General features: G+C 39.9%; 1 protein-coding gene across 1 annotated transcript in view; it reads right to left on the bottom strand.

Moving 5' to 3' along the window:
- Nucleotides 1-3096: 3096 nt before the first annotated feature.
- LARP4 (La ribonucleoprotein 4) overlaps nucleotides 3097-11579 on the bottom strand; it is a 43878-nt gene continuing 35395 nt past the window's right edge. Inside the window, exons 14-16 of the mRNA XM_044422028.1 lie at nucleotides 10800-10912; nucleotides 8432-8600; nucleotides 3097-8173 (exon numbers count right to left, since the gene is read on the bottom strand). Coding sequence (XP_044277963.1) covers nucleotides 7832-8173; nucleotides 8432-8600; nucleotides 10800-10912 — 624 coding nt within the window. The 3' untranslated portion in view covers nucleotides 3097-7831. The remainder of the gene's footprint in view (nucleotides 8174-8431; nucleotides 8601-10799; nucleotides 10913-11579) is intronic.

Genomic DNA, 11579 nt, shown 5'->3' with positions numbered 1-11579 from the left:
CGACTGCAAGTAACTCATCTCATTTGGCATATCTGCAGACAAATTGTTAGACTTGGCTGTGCACTATGAGACAGGTTTTGAAAAAGATGTAGAGCACGAAGAAGGCTGCATAGGTGAGTTTATGTACATCTTGCTTGATTGGAGTCCAGGATTGTATACAATATTACAACACCATTTATAATTAGAAAATGATCTTATATGAGGCATGGAACAGTGAAAGATCAAATTCAATGTTTTCCTGTAAACATAAAGGAAAATGAGATTGGAGAGCACAATGAAATTATACAGAGTACAAGCTTATCTCCACTTTGGAGTAAGCCCTATTAACAGAGGGTCTACAGGCTGTTAGTGCTTGAAGTGCTATATGATGGTACCAAATGCATTAGATGTATCCTAAATCCTGCCCACATGCAGTGATACAAGTATATGAAATTTTGAGGCATGTGCTTCTCTTATAGCAGCAGGTAATGCTGTAGGCCTTTAGCAGGGATCCTCAAACTTTTCAACAGGGGGCCAGTTGAAAGGCAGTGGTGGTGGGCGCAGACCAGTGAGGTGGGCATGGGCCAGTGAGGCGGTGGCGGGCACGCGTGGGCGGGGCGAGGCGGTGGCGGGCATGCGCAGCAAGGCAGCACCTTGCTCGCTCGGAGATCACTGAGCGAGCCCAAAACAATCTCTGAGTGAGCAAGCCGCCACCTCACCGCACATGCGGTGAGGCGGGTGCCTGTGTGGCGAGGCAGGTGGCGGGGGGAGCAGGCACAGGGAATCCAAAACCTCTGAGGCGGGCTGGATAAATGGGCATGGAGGGCCAGATCCAGTCTGCGGGCCATAGTTTGAGGAACCATGGCCTATACTGTATGGCATGGAGTACAAAAATTTGCCTATCGCAGAAAGGTTTATTTGAAGAATAAACTGCTTGGGAGTCCTAAACGGCTTTAAAGCCCTAAACGGCTTGGGACCAGGATACCTAAAGGAATGCCTTTTTTCCTATATGCCCTCCCGCCCCCAAAGATCAGCAGCAGAGGCCCTCCTCCATGAACCCTCTTTGAAAGAGGTTAGGAGACAAGAGTACTTGGAGAGCTTTCTCTGCAGTGGTGCCCCGACTATGGAATGCACTCCCTAGAGAGGTCCGCCTGGCACTGTCAGTATATGATTTTCAGCACCAGGTCAAGACTTATTTAATCAATATTTTAATTAATTTTAATTGTATATTTATTCATTTAATTCATTTAAATAATGTTATTTTATACTCAGTAGTGGTGTAGCCAATCTATTTGTTTAGGATTGGATATTGTATTTGGGGTTTTAATGTTTGTAAACCACCCAGAGAGCCCTCTGGGCTATTGGGGTGGTATATAAATGCAATAAAGAAATACAAAGAATTGGAATAGATATTTGTATGCATGCACATGAAGAGTGTTTAGAAGCAACATATGGGGAGTTGGGGATAGAGTACCCCTAAGACCTGGTAAGGTACCTGTGACTTCCAACAGTTGAAACTTGAGCCCTTTTGTAAGTATTTTAGCACTTAAGAGCAATTACAACCCAAACTTACTCCAAAATTCCTTTGTGTATCCCTAGAATAAACATCATTATAAGATTGGACCAAATGCTATTTTGCATAATCTTAAAACTATAAAATAGCACGTCTGACCATAAGGTCTTGCTCCAGACCTTTTTCATACTTTTGTAATAAGGCCCAAAATGGTAACCTGTCCAGAAATATGGCATCAAGGCACTGCTGTAGGTAACCAGATTTTTCCCAGAGAAGTTAAATTCAACACTAAGTTTCTCAGGTAACTTAGGCTGCACATTGTGGACCAACAAAAATGCACCAATTTCTTGTGCTAAAAACAGTGACTAACTTGTGATAGTCCCTTCAAGTGTGCTCTTCAGGCAGTTTGAAGGCAGTTATCACTGCCCGTCAAATCAAAGAGAAGTGATCTACCAAAACAACTGGAAGTGGTGGGAGGGGAAAAATCCCCAGTAGCACAAAGGGCTCACGATCAACATAGTGAGGGACAGACAACACTGAGGTGTTTTTTTTTAAACTGCTCCCTGGGATAGCCAGAGGACCAAAGGGGAACCACCAGAGAATGCAGTTGATCTGACATGCTGTGGGTTGGTTGGGGAACAAGCAACCTACTGCAGCTTGTCGTCAGGGTGGATTACCATGATTTGTAAACCTGCCCAATGTCTTTTGCCTTCCTCTACTCTTAGACAGTAGAGATGGGTGGGAAGGAACTTAGTCTCTAGGGCAAAAGGATGCCTTTAGTCACTTAGATCCTGTAAGACAGAAGTGTTGTGCTGCTCTAATCTCAAGTCTTGCAGATCAAGTCTTCCTTATTCTATCCAGGTTTATGGGCTGTTCAGTTCCAAATGGAGGACATATATTGCTTCTGGAAATCAGGCAACTGCTCCCTTCTGTTTTTCCAGTACTTTTTAAAGATTCCTTCCTCCAAATATGAAACTGCTGCTCTAACCACATTTGCATCCCTTATCTCATGACCCAGACCCAATTAATGGGGGTGAGGAGGCTAGGCTAGGCTTGTCTAGTCTAGTCAAGCCTTTTCTTAGCTCAGCCATTTTTGTTGCTCAATAATAAACCACAGCAACCAAGATAAAACCCTTGCCCATTCCAACAGAGGAATGCTGACCTCTAGGGGGCGCTGCCCTACGGGGCAGCACACAACTGTTCAAAGGCAAGATCAACCATACTGAAAGGAAGCAGGAACAAAAGAACACATGGTGCATAAATATATGGGCCTTGGTTTCAGTAGTATTTGGAGCTTTCCATATTAAGCACACAAATACTTAACATTACATGGTTAAAATAATAGAACCACTCAGAGAATGGTTGAGACAACTGTCTGGTTCTTCCATTTACAGTTATATTGCCCATATAGCTACATGCTTTGTTTTCTGTCCCAGAAGGGAAACAAAGAACTGACTTGCCTCAGTGACATTAAGGAATATCAGCAATGAATCTGAAGTGTTCACTTTCTACCCAGGTTCCCCTATTTTGATCACCTGGTGATTAAAACAGGTCTTCTTTGCCATGAATTCAGCACACATCAAGTCATTTAGCATCTAGACAAATTTTTGTGTCATTTTAAGGTGGCTTTTATTATTTCCTTCTAACTGTTATTTCAATTTCCTGTAGCACCTTGGCAATGTCAAAAACAAATACAAATACATGTATAATTTTAACAATTAAGCATGAACCTACTTTACACATTTTTGTTTTAGACAGCTTTAACAACAGGAATAAACCAAACTGACAAAGTAAAGAAGTCAGATAGTTGCTATATATATTCTTTGCCTGAAGCCCTGTCACTTTGAAAAGTAAGACTATGAATATCAGATAAGTCAAACTTTTCTGGGAGGAGACATAGCTGAGTAGCCTGACTTATTAAAACAGAAGCCATTTGTGCACTAACCACTTACATTTGAAATATCTTTGAGAGGGAAATTGTATCCATAACTGAAGTTTTTAAAAAATCTATTAAATTGTTGAAGTTGTTACAGGTTAATTTGAAAACTGATTAGCTCCCATTCATCTCCTAAGTCTACATTAATACACACAATCTGATCTCTTCCAGGTTCCAGGGTTGAAGACCCAGCTAACTGTCATCCAAAGAAATAAAAAGGAAAAAAAATCAGTTGCACCATCCTAAAGGAAGCCCATACTATGTAATATCTATTCTCACATGTGCGCACACACACGCACGCACGCACACACACACGCACACACACTCAGAAACAAATAAGAGCATGATAGACCATTAAGGATTAATGGTAACAATCTTATGTCTCAGAAGGAAATATCAAAAGTTAAAAGAAAAAACCTATTGCATATTTGTTGTAATCAACAATTTACAAAAGTTTTAAGCGCCCCCAACCCCGAAGTGCATTTCTGTTGCATTTTGTCTGTATACAATGCTGCATTTTACAAATTTAAAATAATCTGTACACATGTAGCAGGTATTTTTCCCCATGTGGGTATTCACTGGGGTAACAGTAAAAAGAGTGGATATAGTCAGACATTTAGCTGATATTGATGTAGTAGTAAGGCCATAGCTATTTTAAACTACAGTAAAGCATTGTTTAAGTCACTTAATTGCTACTGATCTGCCCCAGTTTCATTGTAGTTTTCTTCTGGTCAATCAAGATAGGTTTATTTTAACCTACTGCTAAAACTGTATCACAGTCTGCCAAGCTAACTTTTTAAAAAGAGACTGAGAGAGAGCGCACAAGCAAGCTGGAATGCGAGTTCCATGCAAACCATCTCCCCGCTTTTCTCTTCCAGAGCAGAAGTACAATAATGTGGCTCAGAGTTATTCACCAATACAGAGAACTTAGAAGGGAAGAAAACTCAAATTTCCAGCTAATAAACCCTCTCATAAAGTCCTCAACCAACAAGTATTCAGGAAATGGAAAGGATATTTGAGGTCTTCATCATCTTGGGTACTTTTTTTTTAAATACCAAAAGTTATAAGAATAAGAGGCATATGAATCCAATGATGACCCATTAATGAGAAGAGTAACCATCTCTTGGTTCACAGTTTTGACATGGATGTTTTATGGATGAAACACCAACATCAGCTTCATCTCTACTGATCCAATATTTACAATGAAAATGCTCATTTTGGTTATATTTACCAGTACAAGCTATACTGGTTTATAATTTTACATTCATCCAATGCTTTTCTAGTATACAGATGACAATGATTTAAAATTGTTCAATGCCTCAACTTTCCATGAGCCCCAAGAATGTTTTGCCCATTAACATTTCAATGCAAAGCTGTGCAGAAAACAAGCAATACCACATTACACATTCTTACAATAAGACAGCAGAATCGCTTTGACAGTGAATCTAGTTCCCAAGATGTTCTTCGCTCATTTCCAGAGTAAAAGGGAAGAATGACTGATGGAGATCCAAGACACTGCCTGAGAATGAGCAAGAGCAATAGACAGCCCAGATGGGTTTCTAGCCATATAGTAACTGCAGGAAAAGTTAATTGCATACATTGTTCTCTTTCTTTCTAGCAGTTGTATTTGTTTCATTATTCCTTCTAAACCTGAAAGTTTAGGGTGGAATTTAATTAATGCATCCGGCTGATGAAACAGCTTCTGCCAGCAGAATGGGAAGGGGGATGATTCTCCATGCTCCCTGCAATTCCTGCAGGCCCTCAAAATCTGCTACAGAGGCTTGATGGGCACAGAAGGCTCCAAAAAGAAGGAAGTCTCATCACTCAAGCTGACTTCTATTTGTGCATCAATGAAGTCCATCTTAGATAGCTATTGTAACAGACTGGGAAGGAGGATAAAGAGAATGCCATGTTAACTGAGGAGAAAGTTATCAAATACTTCAGTTATAGTGAGCATCTCTAGGCTAGTAATTTTACATTGGAAAAAGCTGTTTTTACACACGTATACATACATTGCACAAAAGCCATAACCCACTGTGGGAATAGCACGCACACTCGTGCACATATCCAGGATTTACCCCCTCCAATAGTTAATGTTTTGCCTCACACTTTGTAGACTTGTGAGCAATTCTTGTTTCAACATCCAATAAAGCAAAGAGTTACATTTTAAATTGATCTGCTTTAAACAGACATTTCCACCCAAACATGGACATATACACAGGGTAAGAATTCACACTCACATTGCCAAAAAAAAACGTATTTTCACTAGCCTCCTTCCATTGAACTACATTCTTACTTAACAATCACGTTTTTCCCAAACTCCCAACAGCAATTATGAATGCAAATATATATTTAGCTTGCAATGAGACAGTGCATGTCTACCCTAAGTAGAACTGTAACAGGTTCAACATTTTTCCATTCCAAGTGCAGTAATTAGATTTATGATTTTTAAAAAATATTTTTGAAGTAGTCTTCCATATATTTTGCAGATTTCTTAACAGTTTAAATATTTTCACCTTTTGTGGGTTATGCCCATCAAAAATAGCATTATGAATAAATCAAAGTGGGTTTGTGTGTGTTAACAGACGTGATCAATGAGTTGTGTAAATTTAAAGACTGCCAAACCCAGCAGAAGTAGTTTAAAATTAGTAATGATTAATAACATGCGTAGAAAAAGAATACCGACTGCTTAAGTACATATATACTTTTCAATCAAATCAAAAAGTGATTGCCAAGCTGAATAATAAGTTAGAGAAATGACAAATCTGACTTTATATATATATATATATATATATATACTTATAAAAATAGATATGAGTGTTTTCAAAGCCATTGATAGAGAATGCCTACTGAGTAAGAAATTGCCAAGGGTTATTCTGGCTAAGAAAATCAGAAGATGAACATTTTCACAGTTAATTATTTATCTGCCACTGACATTTTAAAGTTATCACTAGCATACACAAACTAGAATGTGTGGTGGTATTTCGCAACTGAGTTTTCCAGTGTTCACAACTAAATGACTTTAGATTTGTATACTTGCTTTTAAACTAAAGAAACTGGTACACTTTCTTGCTGCAATATACTTTTCCCTAGGACTTTAATACAGAATCTTGTACCCTAGCATGCAAATTTTGGCAGATTAGCATTTTATAATTTTCCTATTTCTTTTCTTATTTATTCCAGTTACCAGCTTGTAAGCCAAACTGCATGTTATGCAATGCTGTTAATTTAATTAACATAAAACTATGCTAAAGTGTTCTCCAATATTCAATAAATGTACTGATTTCCACAACCATTAGCAATAATAACTGAGGAAATCTTGTTATCAAACTTATTAAAAAAAGTCTTCCTGCTAAATAAAATCTAATTTCCAGTATAGTGTGACATGCCTTTCAGCAGAAAAAGATTTTTCAGTACATCAGTGCAAGTCACTCTATAAAGACCAGGCTAAATATTAGAGCAAACTCAGACCTGTCTCACTTCTACAGAAATTCAGCATATTCAAGAGCTAAAAATCCAGGTTCATTAAATCTGATACAAAGTTGTTTACAATACAATTTTTACTGTTCCTTTATTAGCCCTGCATCAGTATTGGACCACACTCTTTCCAGCTAGATGTGCATAATTCTGTAATAAAGATCAGAGAAAATACTAATGCAGTGGGGAAAAATAAAACAATCCAATCCCTAATTAGAGGAAAAACTAGAACAAATTAAAACCTTGCTCACTATTTCTTGTTTACTAACCTTGCTGTTTGTATACTCCAAAGTAAAATCATATCGTTTTAAAAGTTGACCAAATTAGGAAGGTCAAAAACTACATTTCCAAAACACAAAATACTACAGTAGTACATTCAGTTATCATCAGTGACTAAATCATGACATAACAAGTATGTGGCTACACTCATTCATACTGACCAAGCATGTCAGTTTTGGGGCTGATTCATAATGCAAGGCCATTCATGGCATACACATCATCTTACAAGCCATACATTAAATAGATTTTTAAAAGTAATTTATAACTTTTACAGAAATGTTTTTCAAAAAAAAAATATTCTTTTGCCCCCTCTTACATGTGAGGAACATGCTAATGTTTGTGTTGTTCCTCCTCTTCAATAAGCTAATTCATAACGCGAGAACCTAGGTTAGGCAGGAAACCCGCTGCAAATTAAAAACAAAAAGTTACAAAAATTATAATCTTTATCATATTTATATTGATTCAATTCCTCCAGCATTGATATCACTTTGAGATGAATATTGGGACCCCTTCAAGCTCTCTCTCACATTGCAAACCCTGTGCTCTTGAATTCAGTGTTCATTTTCCCATATTGTTATTTATCACAGCTGGCCAGTTTGTCTTCTACTGCTCTTCAGTCCACAGTTACGATTAAATAAAAAGTATTATCAGTTTTCCTTTGGTGATCGCGGTGGCACGTACTGTTCCTTGCCGACACGTCGAGGCGCTCCCTGAGGAGAAGACCTACGTCCACACTGGCGCCTCTGTTCCCTGATTTTTCCAGCAGCTCCCTTAGGAGGCCCACTGCCCCTGAAGACAGCAAAATCCTTCACCCGTCCTTCAGGTTTTTCATGCACCTTCTCTCCAGCCTTCTCATGGGTACCATTTTCTTCCGTTTTGGGAGGAGGGGTTACATTGGTACGCAGCTCCCTAAGAGGCTGAACAGGAACAGGAGCTATTTCTTTTGGAGGTTTCTGGCAGACTTCAGCATAACTGAGTTTCCGGGGTTCCTTTGGGTAGCAAAGACAAAGAATTTAGTGTTACCAAAAAACAAGATCAAGGACAGTATGTTGGAGAACACCAAGTAGTTTTATCTTTTAGTAATGACACATAATTGCTCTTCTGCCTCTGCCCTTGCATCCCTTACCCACCAAAAAAGGCCAAAAGTACTTAAGAGAAACTTTTCCAAGGCCACTTACTACATAGTCTGGCAAGAGATTTATTTAAAAAAACAACAACAACCAAAAATGGAGAGCAGACACCCTTACCTGCACTGTCACAGCAGGCAAAACATTTCCACTGGTTGTGGAAGAAGTGGTATTTGTCCTGGGTGACTTTACAGTACTGAGTGGGCATACAGATGAAGGTGGGGAAGTCTGGCTTGCAACTTCTTTCTGCAAATGGACCTCTTCTTGCTTTTTATCTGGCTGAGTGGCACTAGTAAATGCAATAAGAATTGATGTTACATCATACACAAACACATCTGTTCAGAGAGTCCTGCTGGACCATTGATTAGCAGAATATTATTTAATAATAAATAAACTAAATGGATTTCTTTTAAAAAGAATTTCTTGCATCAAATATCTTTCAAAGCATGGGGACACATCTAAAGCAAAACACTGTCGGTTTCCCTGTCAAGGCAGTCAAGTTCTCCCTGCGCCTTCTCCCTGTGTGCATGTTGAATGCATGAAGACACACAATGCCATCCCACTAACACACACGCCCTTACATTATTAAGGTTATTAAAACTGAGGTTTTTATATTCATAGGTGTGAGAAAGCTTGAAACAATGTATGCAACCTTCTTGATCTTGCTCTTGGACTCACAAATGAACTCTGTAAGGTACATAGGTATGTCTTATGCATGCTCAGTGTGACCAGATATGGGGATCCAAATGACTGCACCACTCAAAAAACAAAACAAAACAAAACAAAACAAAAACAAAATGTCAATACCAGACCTCTGAGATGATGAACAAGCTGTCCTGAGAGATTTGTAGGGGACGGGACAAAAAAGCTTAAACAAACAAACAAAACCATGAGATTATTACAGCTCTCCTTGACCAGGAGGAGCCTGCCCAACACTAGAGAAGTTTAAAGATGCAGATTGAGCCAGCTGACAGCCAACATGTTCTGCATGTTCACCTCTGAATCCTCAAATCAGGCTATCCGTCAACGCCCCCCCTCCCCCGAATGCATCCTGCCTGATGAGAACTCTGAAAGGCTGTTCAGGCCAGCTGACAGTCAGTATTTCACACACTTCCAGCTCTGAAGACCTGGACAGATAGCCTGGTTCATACTTGCACAGGTCTTCTCTTTTTAGTTATTTTATTTATTTACAATATTTGTATACTGCTCCTATATTAGCAGTATGCCAGAGCTGTAAACAGTAAAAAGTTAACACAAATAAGAGAATAGAAACAAAATATTTTAAATAGGGTAACAGTAAAACTGTAGCTTTGTTTTGGGAACAAAGATGACTTCAAGAGACCCTGAAAAACGGCAGGGAATTCCACAGAAATAAAGCTGTCACACTGAAGGCTTTTTGCTGGTGGACCCTAGTCAAGCCATAAGTCTATGTGGGAACACCCTGAGAATGTCCTCCCAGTGATCTTTGTAACTGGTCTGATTGGTAAAAAGAAAGGTGCTCCCTCAGGTGTCCTAGTTCCAACCTGCTCAGGCTTTTGTACAAAAGTACCAGAATCTTAATCCCAGTCCAGCAACAAATAGGCAGCCAATGCAGTTCCTTCAGCATAGGAGTTGCATGCCCAAAGGGACAACTCCCAGCAACAGCCAAAACTGCTGCATTCCACACAAGCTCCAGCTTCCAGAGCAGCCTAAAGGGAAGCCCCGTGTAAAGCACATTGCAGTAATTCCACCTAGCAGTCACAAGTACTGGCATCACTGTGGCCCAGCTATCCCTGTTCAAGAAAGGCCACAGCTGGCAAACCAGTCGAAAAAGGTAGAAGACCCTCCAAGTTGCTGTAACCACTTGGGACCCCAGTGGCAGAAATGGATCTAGGAGTTCCCCCAAATGATGAGCCTGATGTTCCAGAAGGAGTGCAACCCTGGGCTTGAAAACCATTTGTCCAGAGTTTTCATCTTGCTGGATTCAGCTTCACTGTACTGGCCCTCACCTCGCTCATACTCATCTAGGACTCGTACAGCCTCCCGATTCAGTTGACAAAAGGAGACAGAGCTGTGTCTCACGAACACACTGGCGGCACTTGGCTCAAATCCACCAATGGCTGTTCCCAGCAACATTAGGGACAAGATGGTACCCTGCAGAACCACTTACCTTAATTGCCAGGGGTCCAAGGAACAGTCACCCAATGTTATTCTCTGCAATTGACCACACAGGTGTAGCTTCATTTTTTCCCAGTGCATTAATAGCCTACATAAAAAGCTATTAATAACCCTAACCTACACATAGTTGTAGGTTTTATTGTAATGTGCTATTATACTGGGCATTGTATTAACCTCCGATGATTATAAGTCATTTTCAGTGTTTCACTGGCAGCAAACAGTCCTGGCAACTATCCTAAGTAAAACACATACTAATTTATCTGTTCTTCCTTCACGCTGCAGCTAAACAATTCCCTGTACAACTTGAAATGGTTAAGACTTATTTTCATACCTTAATCCAGAAGCATTAGCCCCACAGGGAGAACTCATAATGGGCTGAACAGTACTTTGGCCCTGCTCTTCTTGAGTTGATGCTAGAGAACTGACAGTCAACTCTTTGTTTTCCTAGAAGGAGCAAGAAAGAGGGGTGTGTTTGCAACAATACAAATGAAAACAAGTGCTTGTGTGCATCATTTTCATATATTCTAAAGCATAAGTGCTAGCCAGCGGGTTGTGTGAATCAACTACTTCAAAAAAGTGCATGACTAGACAGTGAGCTCACCAGAAGATGGTAAAAGCAACTGTGCCTGTCTGCAACATGTCACTACCTAGGTATACCACAAACATAAAGGGAGCCATATCAATGATGAAACAATTCTGGCCCACACTCCTCACCCAGATTTCTTGGCCCTTCCACACAGTGCTTTGGTTTGGAACACTTCTAAGAAACCAAGCAAGCATTGTATGTATCTGTCTCATTATTTTTGAACTCTGGATTTATGGTTGCCAGCACACTTCCTGGTCCCTCCCAACTCGTTACAGAGGAACTCCAGGATTTCTGATGTATGTACTGTGCACTATGGATTTGACTGGCACTACTCTGGCACTTTGCCTCAGAGATCCATTTTAGTTTTTTAAGGCACTTCCTAAAAAGCTGCCAGGAATGCTATTTAGGTCCTAGAACAGCAACAGAAGTACATGAGCTGTGAAATGTATGTTAATCAAGGATAAATGAAGAAGGCTGTTTCCTGCAGGAAGGGAAAATTGGCATGTGCCTGCTGGACTGCCATGC

The sequence above is a fragment of the Varanus komodoensis genome, unplaced genomic scaffold (genome assembly GCF_004798865.1).
Source record: "Varanus komodoensis strain SLA01 unplaced genomic scaffold, ASM479886v1 scaffold12, whole genome shotgun sequence".
Taxonomy (NCBI): Eukaryota; Metazoa; Chordata; class Lepidosauria; order Squamata; family Varanidae; genus Varanus; species Varanus komodoensis.
The sequence above is the reverse complement of the archived record's forward strand: the minus strand, read 5'-3'. Positions and strand labels throughout refer to the sequence as shown.